Source organism: Serinus canaria, chromosome 1, assembly GCF_022539315.1.
Source record: "Serinus canaria isolate serCan28SL12 chromosome 1, serCan2020, whole genome shotgun sequence".
In the NCBI taxonomy this organism is placed as follows: Eukaryota; Metazoa; Chordata; class Aves; order Passeriformes; family Fringillidae; genus Serinus; species Serinus canaria.
Window position 1 is genome coordinate 64,868,645 of NC_066313.1, and position 16,887 is coordinate 64,885,531.

General features: G+C 39.7%; 1 protein-coding gene across 3 annotated transcripts in view; it reads right to left on the reverse strand.

Moving 5' to 3' along the window:
* KLF12 (KLF transcription factor 12) overlaps nucleotides 1–16,887 on the reverse strand; it is a 233,851-nt gene that overhangs the window by 82,793 nt on the left and 134,171 nt on the right. For all 3 annotated transcript variants that reach the window (XM_050973887.1, XM_030234630.2, XM_050973879.1), the window contains exon 4: nucleotides 7,687–8,230. In XM_050973887.1, coding sequence (XP_050829844.1) covers nucleotides 7,687–8,230 — 544 coding nt within the window. The remainder of the gene's footprint in view (nucleotides 1–7,686; nucleotides 8,231–16,887) is intronic.

The window sequence follows — 16,887 nt, forward strand, 5'->3', positions numbered from 1 at the left end:
TTTGGTCTTGGAAAAACAGCCACAGACTTTTATTGTGATGAAAGTTTAAATGAAGCAGAAACATGGGATGCCTCAACAAGCCAGAAAGAGTCACTTTTGCTGTTTCCAGTAAACTCCTCTCTGGTTGATTTCAGTCCATGTTGGCATACAATAGATTAAAGACTGTCTCCAGCTGCAAGTAATGCTGCTTTGCACTTGCTTCCATTAGGAATGGAAAACAAAATACTAGCCCACATGTCAAAATTAACATTAACAAGAATCTCATTACTACTGCTGTTACACATGTGTGTCCCTGTGTCTGCAGAGCATGAATGACTGAAGTAAAAACAGACATTTGCTGCCAAACTCCTAGAAGGACGGAAATGGAAAATATGGCTAAGAAAACTGTATGGCACTCATGTTTTAGCACATTACACAATTAATCTGCCAGCATCAGAAACACTGCAGTTATGAATACTGCAGTGTCTAAACCATAACTTTGGACCTTTAATTTTGGCATACACCATACTTCAGTATCTGAAATATTGCAAGAAAGCTCCTGACCAAGAGCAAGTCTTCTGCTCTTTCTTAAAATGAAACTGTCTCAAATGTCTCTGGTAACAAATGCATCTGGGTGGGTCGAACACCAAGCAGAGGGAAATCATCTCCATCCTTCTTGGTTACTCTTGGAAAATGGGTTTTACAACTGTGGAAGTCAGCCTCACACCACAATTTAATGTTTGATCAAATGAACATCCCCCTTTTTCAAAATTTTTTCAGAGAACAGGACACGAGCGTGGACTTAGCAGGAGAGCATCAAAAAAGATTGCAACAGACACCACTATGCATTTTTAACAGTAAACACTTCCAGATGCAGATGTACAGGAGCTACTTAAAATTATGACCTCAGAGACTGTGTTGTACTCAGGTTTATTTAATGCATTGTAGGAAACAAAATTGTGTCTTTACAGACCTACCAAATGCACGTGAATGATGCTATTCACGATTTCCTTCTCCTAAGCTGGTTTATACTATATAAAGCACATATATGACATTTTTCTTCCTATTTAAAGGTCATTATAAATGCTTTATGCATTGGAAAAATGCTCTGAGTGCACCAATCAGATTTTTGATCAAAACAGCTTGGTGCCTGGTAGGGGCAGCAGAATTGGTCCGTTTATTTCATAAAACTTTATGTACAAAGCAGCAGTATCCATGAACGTAATGGTCAGAATATAGAGTCTACAGGGGTAATTTTTATTACAATTTATAGCAATATTACCCATACTCCACAGTTTTCAGATTTTATTAAGATTTTATGGGACTATATGGCTTTAGCAGTTAACTGCACCTAGCGTGGTTATGGTTCACAGAGAATGGGAACTGGCACTGAATGCACAGTGTAACTAATATAGCAGAGAATATTAATTGCTATGATCCAATCAAAGGCAATATTTAAAATCATTTCAACAGTTAAGTAATTTGCCATAAACCTGTAAAATAATTGCTGTATGGAGAAATACAGAGAGAGGTAAGAGGGATTGCATGGATGTAATATATGCACATACTTAAGCATCTCTGTCATCGGGTTGTATACATAAAAATACAAATCCATTTTTTAAACAAAGGATTTTTCTCTTTCTAAGTTATTTCAATGCCAGGAAACCTCATCTACACAAAAAAAGGAAACTACTAAGACTACTGAGATTTATGTCTTGCTGAGCATCCAATATACAAATACTCTATCATCAAAAGTAAACACGGAAAATAATAAGGACAGAATGTATTTCATATTAAATAAAATACTGCAAAACTACTACACAATGGTAGCAGACTGCAACTTACACACTGCAACAGGCCAGATATATTTTAGACATCAGGAAGCTTCCAGCAGGTTGGTCCAAGGCACAATAAAACCCATGGCAGAGAGAAAATAAATGAGAAGTTTTAGGCATGTGCTTCTGCTGGATCCAAATTCATGGGATAAAAGCAAGCAGATCAAAGCTCAGCCCTGGTGAGAATACAGAACTGAAGGGCCAGAGGCATTCTTGGCGTGGAAGAGAAGGAACTAACAGCTTCCAAAAGGTGCAGGGACTCAGGATATGTCAAAAGAGATTTACTCATCCCACTTACGCTGGGTTCGCAAATCAAGTTGGAGTATGCCTGTACCTCACTCTCTTCCTCAAATCCCTCCTAGCAGAAAACAAACAATGAACATCAACATGAACAAATCATATTGATGAATCTTAAAAGAACATTTGCTTCTACGGTGAAAAAAAACCAAGTATGTCACTAGGGAATCACCAGAAGTAGCACTATCCTGGAAATTTAGGTAGAAGACTGTTTAGGGAAGTCCCTATAGTCAACCTAATCCATTTTGTCTTAAATCAACCTCCTCAGTTTCAAATACCACAGTGTATCTCACAGCCTGTGCTTTAACTCTCCGTTCTGGCAAAAACTACTGTTTACTCTAGCTCCTAAATAATGTGCACCATCTTCAGAAGCACAGGTCCCACCATGAACACAAGCCTCTCCTCCGTCTGCCTCTCTTCCTGCCAAGCCACTGCCAACCTGTTCCTGCTTTCCCAGAACCACGAGTCTTTCTTCCAGCAGAACCAACCAAATAGGGGAGACAGATCCAACATTCTGGGGGGCAGCAGGGGAGGAGGTAGACAGACTGAATACAGACAGCCAGAGAAGATTTTTTGTGCATAACAACAAAACGATGGTAGTTAAAGTAGAAACTCCCAGCCTCAATGCAACTCAAATCCAAAATAACTGTCTACTAAAATGCAGAAAAGATAATCACTCCACACGAAACAAAAAAGGCAACACTACTGGTTTTAATTAAAAGTCTCTTCCATAGTTTAATTTATACAAACAGACCATATAATCTGACCTCTAAACATATGGAACATCTTAGTTTCAATCTTTTAACTACAAATTGCATTTACTTTTGCAAAATAAACTTTACAGTAGGCAGAAATAACAGGCTACACTTTAAAAAAACAAGGGCAGTGGATAATGTAATCTAATGGTGCTACCTGTTTGAAGTCACAAAAAATCTGCAGTTAAAGATATTGCATTTACTACTTATTAATATCTCCACAGTGAGGAATATGCCATGTGCAAACTCTGAAAAGACAAAGCCTGTGTATTTTTGCCAGGTCTACATACAGATATAACATAAAAAAGGTCCAACACCTTGTCATCACAGCTGCTTATGTACAAGAGAGGCAGACAAAGTTCATTTGGAAAATTTATAATGTTCTGATTGGTGAATTTTGCAAGTGATTGTGCTTTCTGAAAACAGGAAAATCCATAAATTTGATTCCAAAACCCCAGAAATATCAAAGTTGCACTAGCCCTTTGTCTAGCATTATCAGGAAGGAGCTTCTAAAAGGCTCTTCAATGAAAGCATCAACTCCTCTGATCTACAGAAAACAATTTTCAAGGATATTGTATTTGGCAAAACCTGCTGCTAGAGGGACATGATTTGCCAGTAGTATTCATGGATATCTGCTGAAAGCAAAGAACAATGGTCCAAACCAAGCATGAGGTTCATGTAATTAAAAACACTGAGGTTCTACAGATTTTTACAAAAAAAAAAAAAAAAAACTGAAATAAATTTTTCAAAATAGAAAATGATACATTTTTTTTCCTCTATGCTCACTCTCAGGAAGAGTAGAATAGTTTTTCTTCTTGAAAATTTCCTCCTAAAGGAAGAAAAATAAAGAGAAAATACAGAAATAGCTTGAGGCAGACATGCAGTATGGAAAATGTTAGTCTCAATGGTTTATGTACAGACAGACTTGGAGCAACTGAAGATTGGGTTTTAAGGGAAACCATCAGGCAGACTTATCTATAGGTGCTGCTGCCTGCTGGGCCTCTAATTAAACTTTTAGCAATGCTTACCATTGCTAAACAAGGAGCAAAAAAAAAAACAGGGAAAGAGTTTTTCTGGGACTATAATACTGTTTCATGCAATTTTTTAATACACAATAATGTCTAGTCACCACCACCTAATCCTCACAGAAAAAACCTCCATGCACCTTTTAAGGCTGTGACAAGAGCAGTGACCACTGAAGGAAGTGAACCTGGAGTCTGCCATGCTGTGGGGGTGGCAGAGGGCACAGCCTAGCCCTGTGGTGTCCACGAGGACTTGTGCCTGGCTCCCTTCCCCTGTGTGCCCAACAGCCCTAATGCACTTCTCTGGTTTATGTGTATGAAATAATGAGAGGAGAAGGTTGTAAGGGGCAATTTGCACAGCCAGGCTGCTGCTGTGGGGACTGCAAGAGACCCCACTGCTATGGGGATCACTCTTAAGGGTGTCCTCCCCAATGGGTGCTTCAGAGGAGGAAGATGCCTGATAAACAGGGGAGCCTGTACATAACTGTGTGCATGCTCATAGCTGAGTGTTGTGATGTCAGCAACTTGCAGGAATTTACTAAGATTTGTAAATGGTAAGTGCTGTATTACCAACACCACAAATAGTGTTCTCTAATTACCTTCTAATTAAGTATTGTTAATAACTTCCTAAAAATGCACCAGTCCTGGTTTTGATTTAGATTAGGTTTTTTAGAAGTGCAGAAAAGCCCTTCACTCTGACATAAGGGTGCTTTTACAGCACGACAGCCCTGCCTCCCATTGCCAGCCTTGGGGTGTAGCATGTGGCACCGGACCTGACAGGATGCTGCTCTGCTGCTCTCACCTTGTATATACAAGGGCTATGTGTCTTCAAAACAAAAAAATGTGTCTTGGAACAAAAAAATAAATAAAAAAAAAACACGTCTGCAGGATAGACAGCAGAAATAAACAGCAAACTGGGAGGCAGAAAAGGAGATCTGAGACTCTCCTGAAGGATGGTGAGACAAAGAACACCATGATGAATGGCACCATGCAGAAGGAGGCACAGAGGTGGAGGAGGAAATGACAGTATAGGTAAGAAATATTAACAGAAAATGAGGGCAAGATGAAACAGAGCTGCTGAAAGTGGCACTCAAAGAGCAGTCAGCAAGATGGGAAGGACTAGAAAAAATAGAGAAATAGAAAAAGACAGGGAAGCAGAAGAGAAGGTAGCCACTTCTTGCATCAGAGGGAAGAGAAAATTCAAACAGAACATGAAGAAAGAACTATTTGCTTGAACTGCTTAAAAAAGCAGTCACCAGGAGAGTTTTGTCTGAGAGAGAGAGAGAGAGAGAGAGAGAGAGAGAGAGAGAGAAAGGAGGTCTTGGAAGCATCAAGGGAAGCAGAAAGCCACCTGTGCAAAACACCTGGAGACAGTATTAGAGGGATGGTGACAGCCTGAGAAGGTTTTGAAAAAAACCCTAAAAATTCAATAGTTCTAGTAAAACATAGAAGGAAGAGGAAAATTCAGCATGAGAAGAATAAAATTTGGAATAACAGGGAAAAAGCTTTTCTCTAAGCTCTGTATCTTGTATTTGTTCCCCTCAGCACCTGAAACCTAAAAAAACAGGAGATGTCTGAGCTCAGGTCTGATGCAGGTTTCATTAATTTTCACATTAAAAATATCTCTTTTCAGGAAAGTGCCTTAGTCTCAATTGTGTGAAAAGGGCTTAGATAAAGGTTCACGTAAAACATAACTTTAAGTGCTTCCCAAATGGCACTCCTGAATCATCAACATCGTCTCTGAATTAGCACCAATGCAGGAATAACACAGGGATTATGCTCCTGATGCTCTCTGTGGATCAGCTGTTTCAGTCTGCATATTTTTCTGTTTCTGAAAACTAGCAGCATTCATGTAGAAGTTGAAAGCTGTGAGTCTAGATGACTCCCAACCTGCATTTGTCCATCAGGTAGTAGAGGATTAGGAAGTAACTCAGTTTGGCAACAATGTCCTGTTAGGATCTGTGTACATTTATTTTTTGTTATCAGCACAAGAGGTGATCATTGAAGAGAATTTAGTCTGCACACATATTAAAATAATTTAATTGGTTAATTTCTGCAGTATCACTGCATTTAATTATTTATATTGTTTTGTAATAAAGAATGAAAAACACTCCAGCAAAAGATGAGAGAAGATTACTACCTAGAGTGGATTGCTGCCCAATTTACTTCTATTGTATTTATTTAAATTAACCTCAACTTCTTAATCAAAAGAATTAAAGACAAAAAATGAGTACCACTCATGGGAAAAAATTAATGAACTGAAGAACTATTAATACTTTCTTTTGCTTTAATTGTGCTTTAATAAATGATGCAGGAGCTAATGACCTCTGCCAATTAGAGCACAAAGGCCATATTGTCAGGGCAGGTCTGAAGGCATGGAGTTCATGGGCTGAAATCCCTACAGCACATTAAATTCTGGAATTTTGTTGATGAAACTAGGGTAGTGAATTTCCAGTTTCACAAGATCAGGAGGTGCTTCCTACAGAGGAGACTACTACCACAGCCAACTAGCACCTTTGTAAAGAAAACAAACAGAAAATTTCTCAATGACCTCACAGTTAGGTGCACCTTGAAGCTCCAAAATCAAAATACAGACTAAAACTTTCTTTTTCTGTTTGAGGTTTTTTTCCTAGACTACATGGTACAAAGTCCTGTTTTTATTCATAATTTCTTGACAGAAAGGCACAAAGGGCTAAAATTACATCATTGTATGAAGTGTAACAAAACTTAAACCATAATTTTGAGGCTTAAAACTGGACTCAGATCAACAATGAGTTCATTTCCCATGTCCAAGCCTACTGTGAGGGCAGAGTCCCCCTTTGGATAGGGAGGGAACAGAAGGAGAGTCACAGAATAATACACAACAGGATGCCCCTAAACATCTGAATGACCCATCACTGTAGGCCTGTACAACTAACACACAGTTGCCAGTTTATGAAAAACAGGCATGAGAGATAAGAAACAAGTTTTTGAGACCTGTTCACTATGCAATTAGGAACACCAGAGATGTTATAAGACTAAATGTCCTGCAGTCTCATAAGCCCCAAAGTAAGGTTATCTGTCAATACCCTCCCTTTCTGCCTCAAGCAATACCTCATTTCAGGGGAAAATTACCGTATTTTATTCACTCACGTGCAATGAGCCTTGAAATGAGTATCTCATTCCTTTCCTCATATTCCCATCTCTGTCACTAATGCCCCCTTTATAAAGCTGTGCTTTCAAAGTTTCTGGGCACATCTGTTTTTTCTTTCCTTACTCCACCCATCATCTCACTATCCCTAACAAGTTTTTGCTCCCTCAGTAACTGTTGGGTTCTCACACTTTCTTGCTTTCCAGCTCCCCTTTCTGTGTTCTTTGGACACCTCAAGAGCGTATCTGTCCTTCTGACATGTGCCTCCTCCTCCCTTCACACCTCCCTGTGCCTCTCGGGTCTGTGTCTGCAAAACTCATTCCCAACATAAACACTCTGGGTGGCTTCCTTCCCTTCTGCTGTTTAATCTGGAAGAAGAATTCTAACTCAAAGTATTGCACTGCCACTCCTTAAGCTTAGTAAAACCTACTTCTCTGCTTCTGCTAATGCTCTCTGGTCCACGAGCCTTTCCTTTGCGCTTTCCTAGAGCCCGATGATTGCTTTCTCCTTGCTGGGGAACAATCCCTCTGACATTCCTTCCCTTGCTAAATCTGAAACACCCGGTGAGTTTTCCATGTTCATCTATGATGTTTTATATATTGTGTGTTTTTCTCATACAAGACCAGTTTCAGAGATGCCACAGATGCACAAAACTGGCTCCACCTTACCTTTGACATGGCTTCTCCCATCCTCCAACAGTGGTACTACTATAGTGTTGTTCATATTCCCAGGTGATCTCACAGCTGTATAGACAACAGGTACTGACTGTACCACCACGGGGATACGGTGCACGTGACTCATTTTGTTGGACTGCAAGTTCATGGGACTTGAAGGTGGTACTGGATGGATAATGTGCAAAAACTGCTGGCCTCCAACACCAGATGCAGAGGCCACAAGAGGACCTGGAGTTAATACTGATGGTACAGATGCTGCTGAGGAGACTGATGTTATTACTGTGGGGGATGAAGCTGGCCGACTGGAAGAAGAAGAAGTAGAAGTAGAGGAAGGGGAGGAGGCTGATGCTGTCATGGAAACCGGTGAAGATGAAGCTGCTGTAGGGGACGACCTGGCTTTGTTTATTGACAAGTCCACTGGTTCAGTCTGTGTTTGGAAATGGTCTGTAGATAATGAATCCTCCGTGGGGTCGGCCTTCATGTTGTTTAGTAACAAGGGTACAGCATCCATATCTGGGTAGTTGTGGACGTTTGGAGACTGTTGAGGAAGAACAAAGGGACATAGTTACACCTGGGGCTAAAGATGACTTGCACACCCAATTGCTAATGCACACCACACAACTTGATCGTGAAAGCCACAAAACTTGTTTCCTTTTCTTGGGTCAGCTCATAATTTTAAAGTACAAATCATGTAAGAAAGCACAGACATGTTTTGTTAGAACAGAATATTAAAAAGAAAAAAAAATCTAGACCCATTCCTTAGAAAGTGTCAAGATTACCAGTACAAAATCATCCTGCTTCTTTGCACTATGCAAAGTCACCAGTGACAAAAATTTTAGTATCTTCAGCAGTAAAAACTATTTATATTGACAGAACATTTTTTCCAACATCAAATTTTAAATGACAGCATTACTTTCTTGTGTCATCATCACTCAGACATGAAGAAAAAATGGCTCCCAGCACTTCTCAAACAACTTTCTGCATGCTCAAAGACTGTAGTTTCCCACTACTTGTCTACCTTCTTCTAGACTAGGCAGCGTGGCTGTTTCTTTCTGTCATGTCTGCTTTAGAAGGACAAGTCTTAGTACCCATTTGCTTTTTACAGTAATCTTTGAAGTTGTGTCCACAACTGTTTTCAGAAGGTACCTTATGCTACCCTCAGTCCTTAAGTTCTGTGTTTGACTTCTGCCCTCAGAATGGTCATTGGTAATGAACTTATAAGTCAGTACAGAGCCACGCATTTGTATGACTGCCCTGTAGAGAGAGCAATTCATTATTCTGAACTAACCCATTAGATAGCCTTCCCCACTGTTATTATTATTATTTCCATACTAATTGAGAACAATTTTCCTGACTTCACAAAATAATTTTATGCTTTAGATTAATTCTTTCAAAGCTGGTTGGACTAAATTCATTCTAGAGTGGTGCAGTCTGGTATTTTCCCTTATTTCCATCATCAAAGAGGTTAATAGAATTTTTGAATAATGCTAGACCAAAGACAGATTCCCTAGAGAAGTTCATTTGATATATCTTTCCATTTTGACAGTGCATCATTAATAACCAGTCTTTAATGATGTTTTTTCAAGTAATTTTCACCAGGCAGAGCAAGGATGGAAATGTCCATTGATAATCTGGTCTAAGACAAAGCACAGCTCTCAGCTCCTTAGCTATGGAACTCCATGGCACTGCACTGCAGCAGAGCTTCTCTACAGACAGGCAGTCACACAGCATAATACCAAACCCCAACCTCAACACAAAACACTGCTCCTTCAAACCTCACTTGACCCAAAACAATTATTCCCTGTACAGACCTAAGCAGCTGTAAATGCATTAACTTGATCTCTAGATTACAGTATTTACAAAGTATCTAAAAATATAAAGTCGGAAATATTTAAGCTAGAAATATTTTAATGCATCTACTGTCAATAAACTAACAATCAATCAGGCTATGAATTCCCTTTGGGGTTTTTACAATCAACTACATTAAATGTCTCCAAGGAAAGACCTCCTTGTTTTGAGTCAGAGTCAAACTTCAACAGAGAATGAAATTCTATTGAAAAAGAAAAATACAAACACTTATATTGAAAACTGCAGTAATAAGGACCTAACTGGATATTATTCCTGGCATGCTGAAATATGAGATGTTCTAGTAGATCTCATCTATTCAGCCGGTTTGAGATTGGTTCTTCGATCTGACATTTCCCCCCATCTGAAAGCAAGACCATCTCTGGAATGTTCTCTTCCTCTGTTCGTACACAAACCAACTTAAAATAAAGGGACCACCATCTAAATAATGGATTCACCTGAACCCTGGATAGCAGGCTACTCTGTTGTAATACAAGTAACAAGAGCAAAATATCCCTTTTCATAAGGACAATGGGAAATTCTGCTAAAAAGAACACAAAGTGAAGAACAGGTTACTTTTCAAAGCATATAACCAGCCATGAATGACAAAGTTACGTAAAGCTCTTCCTCAAGAAGGTAAACCTGCCTATCATGGCCAGATGAAGATTTGGGGTAATTTCCTCTAAAACACCTTATCCTGGCTAACTTCCATATTGAGACCCCCAGCATGCCATCATAAGGACAAAAACATAAACATACATGTCACAGGAAGTTAATTTGTCAAATCTTGACAAGTCTCATCTACATGCACTTGTGCAGACAGACTGGTTCTGCTGAACTGCACAGACAGGAACCAGAGCAAAGGCAAAGTGGAGAGGGACACTTACATCTGAACCCTCATAAGGCCAAAGGCAGCATCTCCTATCTTAAATGTTTGAGAGGAGAGGGATAAATGGCATCAGCTTGTGCAAGAGAGATGAGGGATCCCCTCATGCACATGGCCACACAAGTGTCATCTAGAAGCAGCATGAACCACCAGCTCTATCAACAGTGTACATAAATCCACCATGCAAGAACTCCTATGCTGCTTTACTCCAGGTTTTCCCTGGGTGCCAGAGGCAGATATCAGGTTGACCCACTGCCACAAGGGACTGAACAAAGGGATCTCAAAAGCTATTGCCAAACAGGGTGCATCTGCCCCAAAGTCCCACCGGCCTTTGCAGCAAGCAGCACTAGGTCCCTCACAAGAAGAGTAAAGAACCCCAAACCCTCCTGTAGCTGACACCACACAAAGTATTTGTTCCTTGGATAGAGTTAATCATCTTTGAGACAAAGCACAGGTCACGACTTACAGATTTTTCTAAGTTGTGCTAAGAACAGACCTTTGTTTCACTACGGTAATTACACCTACTCCTTTGGGAATCCAGAAAAAAAGTAAGATGTAACTTCAGACTATCATACAAATCACTCGCTTTTAACAACTCTTCTACATTTACTTTTGTTTGTACATTCCTTACATTCCATATATCATTCCCTAAGAACTCTCTTCTTGTCCAGAGTTGCTGGAGGGGTCACAAAGTCTCTATGTACTATGGTAATGCAGTTGATATTACTATTTCAGTCTTCAGTAGTGAAACAAATCTCAAAACCTTTACAATCCTTTCATGAGTTTCTCCAAACAGGATAACAACTGGCATGCCTTTCCACAGCTGCCTTTCCCTGACAAAACTCTTAAGACCAAGGATGCCCTTTCTTTGGTAAATTCAGGATGTTACTTATGTTAGCTGACATTACAAAAACCACCAAGATCCTTATCAAAACAGGTTTGTACGTCTCATATTTAAGACAAAAATTGTAAGCAAGTGCTATATTTTCTTCTGCTGGTGATAAAGAGATCTACCCCAACTCACACTCCCTTACAGTGAGCTACAAGTGGTATATGTTCCTCTATGACCTCAGATTTTATGTAAGCTGTCAAAACTCTACTTAATCAGTATATGAATCAAAACTTGGAACATTAAATTTATCATTATTTTCTGAAAATAGATGGTATAAGTAAACTTCTCCCAATGATGACAGCTATTCCAGAATGAGGAACTATGGGAAGAAGAGCAGCAAGGAAGCCAGAAGGAATGGCTGAATTCTCAGTACACTATTTCTTAGCACCTCCCAGTAACGTTATTAACTGAGAAATACCTGTTCATTTTCCTAGACACTGAGTGTTGTTGGTTAGTGTTAGTTTTATCTAATGGAAATACATATTTTCTAACTGAGAAGATAATAAAGCTGTGGCTGCGATATTCAGTGTACCTTCAGCCATTGTGTCAGCTCAACTGAAGGGAAACAAATAGTTGAGTGTTCATTTCTTCTGTCTCTCTAACTCTGTCTTTCCATTCCCATCTAGTGAACTGGGCTTCTTGTGGTGGTGGTGTGGGCTCAGAGGATTGCTACATTGGGCATCTGAAGCAGGCTTTTCCTGTCTGGCTCCCAAAAGCACCTATGTTGGTTTTGCAAATTTCATTTTGGTTTTAGGAGTCGAAACTCTGTTGCTGAGAGTTTGGCAGCTTTCAGAACATTTGGTGGCTTAGAAAGGGTTCATCCTATGGTCCCTGTAATTCAGTGGGCTGCCCTGGACACCAGCCCAGACCATGGAAATACAGCATGAGGGGTTACATCTCCACGTGACCTCCTTCATCTCACTGCTCAGCCCACCTGTACAATGGGGAGGGACAGCTTCAGCCCCGCCACCAGCTGGGACTTGGAAGCAAATCTCAGCAAGGTTGTCTCTGCAACCTTGTTTTGTATCCTTACGCTGCTCACCATCCACTCCAATCCAGGCTGAGCCAGAACTGGAAAGCAGGTAAGGATGGCTCACTGCTAGAAAAGGCTTTCTAATAAAGCTGCAGCATCTATTAATCAATGCTCTTGGCTTATGCTTTTTTGTGCCTGCCCTTTTAAAGCTGTACACCGGTATTCTCTGCAGTGCTCTGTTTCATTAGCTTGTCATTAATAAATACCACCACGAACATAACATGTGATTTCCCTATTCACAAAGATTTTTTTGGCTGAATAAAAAAGCATTCCTTACTCCTTTTTCCCAGACCGCTAAGGAAAAATAACCAGTCTACCTCACAATACCTGAAGCAAAATACGGTGGCACTGTGGATGGCAACATCCTACCTGTTGGCACTGTGGATGGCAACATCCTACCAGCCATCCCTCCTGCACAGTTCTTCATCTTCTTTCCAGCCTTCTGAATTCCAACTCTTATTTTGTGAGGAAACTTTGCAACAGCCCCTTTTAAATCTACTCTTAATCTACTCATGGCGACTCCCTTCTGCATCAGCATTGTCTCCCACCCTAAAGAAGCCATGAAAAGTTCACAGTTTCAACACAGCTGAGGTTAAAACCAGAGAAAAAGCAAAAATCATTTTGTTGTCAGCAGCTCATCCTGACACCTTGCAGTTCACCAGTTTCACAAGGCACTAAGCCACAGTGAGTCTTAAAGGCTTTGTGGACTTCTACTGAGCCCACACAACTGAGCCACACAACAGAGTTTACAAACCTCCAACAATCAGCTGTCAGCTTTTGAAATGTCTTCCTTTCTGGCAGCAATCTCCCAAGGTCAAACATTTTGTAAGAAAGCATACCAAAAAAGCTGTCCTTGATGACGGAAACAGAACAGACTAAATTTAGCGTTTATAAAATAAGCTAGCTTTGAGGACAGGAAGTTAAAAAATAAATTGCTAAGCGTTTAACTCTTCAGTCAAATCACACAAAACCCCTTCTTGGTTTTCATTATGCTCTCCCACCTCATTCTGCTCCAGCAGGAGCAATTTTAGACAAGATGATTTTGTTTTGTCAGTGTTAAAGAAGACTGAGATAAGAAAAATCGTACTCCATCTGAAAAGCTCGCCACAATTTTAACCACTTCACTGCCACTGCAGCACCAAAATGCCAAGGATTGGCCGTGCAGGCATGCAGCCTCTCCTGGGCAGGCAGTGCAGAATGTGTGCCCAGCTAGAGCAGCTTTCAGCTCTGGTCATGAGGCCTGGAGGGTGAAACCTTAATAATCAGAAATACTGTGCAGGTCAAAGATTTTCTAACACTTCACAGTAAATGAAAACCAACACATTTTAAATTACAAAACCCACTTGCTCTAGAAGGAGTCATTTTGCTTTTGCATAGCACTCAAATGTACTTACAACTCTGATGCCATGAGATGAGCAGGTGGATTGGGTTTAGAACATGGTGTGCTCCACACAGTTTGCTTTTAAAATTAAAACGGAATATTTCTCTTATCTTTCTCATGATACGGTAGAAAGTTCAGGCCCCTGAAACTGCAGGTCTGTAGGTGCTGGCCATGAAATAGATCTGCCTATGTCAGGTTTTGTCCTACCCCACCCCGCGGGCACTTGATGAGCACAGAGGCTGCACCTAGCTAGGGTAAGTAGCAGCCTGAGCCCTTCAAAAAGCCATGTAGGTTATGGCTGAAGTACCCAGAGCTTTACTTAGTGTCTTTTTAGGGCTTATTTTGCTAATCTAGGAGTGAATTCTCTTTGAAGTTACAGGAAGAGAAGTTTTTAGAAAGGCCTTCCCAGTGTGAGAAATTACCTTCACAATATTCGCATCTGCCTGAAAATCCCCACATTAACCAAAGCAACAAAATACTCTCAGAAAAAGAAGTAACACTCTCTGCAAAAATATGAACTAAACAACCTCTACTTGGAACACTCTGCTATCTCTCCGAAAAGATGACACATCCAAGACTCAACTATGCTCAATTTGAGATGAGGCTATTATTATTATTAATCCATACATGAAGGATGCACCAGTACAGCGGCGACAGACAGCTGTACAAAGGCAGAAGGACAAACACATACACAGCCAAAAACTAAAACAGAGCAAAATACTTAAAATTTTGTTTCCACATGCTAAAGCAAAAAGAGAACAAGCATTTCTGCCTTTTTGCTCAAGGCTACTCCTGTAGGCTTTTCCAGGCTCACAGAACTGCCCAGCTTGGATGCAATGGAGAAACACAGGAGGTCATGCTGAAGAAGAGGGCAAAATGCAAGACAACGAGATCATTCTGCTTCATTTCTGGAAGCACAAATTAAAACATGTCTTACTGTCAGTTTTCAACAAATAGTTGCTCAGGGTCAAGGTTAAATTTTGTTCCAGGGAAGAAAAGAGAACCCCAAAAGATGGCACTCCCAAGTAAGGTTGACTCAGACTCTGTCACAATGACTCATATGGAAGCTTTTATAAAAAGCAGCGACTGGTGCTGAGAAAGGCAGGGGGTAAAGTCCAGGAATTATTAAAATTAAAAAAAGGCTCCATGAAAATGCATTTAACCAAACTGGAATTCATTTAACAGGAGAGACTGAGAGATACCCACTTCAAAATACTCATGATTCACTTAATGTATCATTATCTCTGCATAACACTTGGAAGTTTGATTTAAAAGTGGAGGTTTCCAACCCTCAAGGCCTAAAAATATTTCTATTCTAAAGTATTTCTATTATCTTGGTGAGTCTGAAGAGGCTAAAGAAACTCCCCTAGCATATCCTATGAGGCACAGGTGGCCCTGTTAGCTGAGTGTTACTAAATGCATAGAATCTACAGAGGATGCTCCAAAATAAAAAGAGAATTACCTAAGAAATGAGGAGACCAAATGCAAATCATTCATAAACACACAACCAGAATTCAAGCTTCTAACTTTTTCTGATCAGTGACACTATGATGTTATTCCATAACTACTTCAACATTAAAAAAAGTACCACATGCTGCAACCTGTAGTAACACTTCAAATTAGGACTGGGGATCTCCCTTCAAAATGAAAGGAGATCCCTATGCAAACAGCATTAATTTTTAAACACATTTAACAGTATGTGCAAATACATCTAATATGAAGTTACTTATTTTTAAATAGTATATTTGCAAAAACGTAAGCATTAACATTATTTTGCATCCAACTCTCCTGTCCCAAAACTGACAGGATTATCCAAGAATTTCTATAACAGCACAGAAGGAAAAATGAGTGATTATAGATTTCTACACCAAACTAATCAGGCCCTGTACTATCTAGGATGTTAAATGTAAAAAATATCCATATCTTGAAAATGAGGACAAATTCTCAGTACCTCAAATTCTACATGGGCCTGCTGTGATATTTTTGATAAGCAACAAAACCCAACAAAACCTAACAAAACCTTGCTCCCTAAACCATGAACACATTCAGAAAGAACACAAGGTGTTCAGCTTAGATGTTTTACTTATATTTGAGAAGTGTTACTAGAATGCTCTGTCAAAGGAAGAAGTCGTTGAAAGAAACAAACTGATGCTCATCGCTATGACACAAGTCTTGAAGAAACAAATCTAATAAAAGTGCAGTGCTTGGATTATTACTTGCTTAAGCATAAAAAGAATATTGGTAATATATTTGTATTCCTTGCACTGATCCATTTTAGATGTGAAAATAATTTCTGAATAAATTATAGCTCCATAAATAGTTGGTAAAGGGAAGGTAAAATACCAGGAAAAATATTATACTACCCCATTTCAATTTTGAGGATTTAATAAAAAGCTAGTTTGTAAAATTCTAGACAACAAGAATTCATACACTCACCTAGCAGCTCCCCTTCTAACCCTTCCCCCAACTTACACTGAAAACATTGAAAGCCTGAAGAAAAATTTGTAGTCAACAGTTTTTTAAGTTTAGATTTTGATGCAAAGTTTTGATATACATTTTATTACCCTGCACTTTACTCAGAAATATTTACTCAGAAATATTCATAAATATATTAGCAAAAAGGACTATGACAAATAATGCATGCAAGTATTATTTATACCCTTTAACCACCTGCAAGCTCACGGAGTTCTAGGCAAAACTCAGCCATGACCAAACCAGCCTTTGAGCTGGACTCTGCACCTGGTAAATAGATCTGATGTGGAAAAGTCACAAAAGACTGGTCAGTACTTCTTTTCAATCATTCCTCATTACTCAGGCTTGCTCTGAGGCATGAAGGTCTCAGTTAACTGCTTGAGTACCTGAGCACCTACCGGACACTACGTGGTGGTGATGGAGGTGGCACGCCTGAAACTCACATCTAGTGTGTTATCCACACTCTGCAACTGAGCTTCTCCATGTCTTTCCTTGCTTGTCATTGTTCATCCTAATTTCCACCAGAAGAATTCATTTTCCCAAATTAACCTGCTTCTGTTTACTATCCTTCAAGCTGAAGTTTAAATTTATTTTGTTCTTCTGACCTCCCAGCTGAGGCTGCACTCAGTGTCGACATTTCTTCAGTAAAATAAATAGATGGCACAGAGATAGGTACAGTTAGGTCT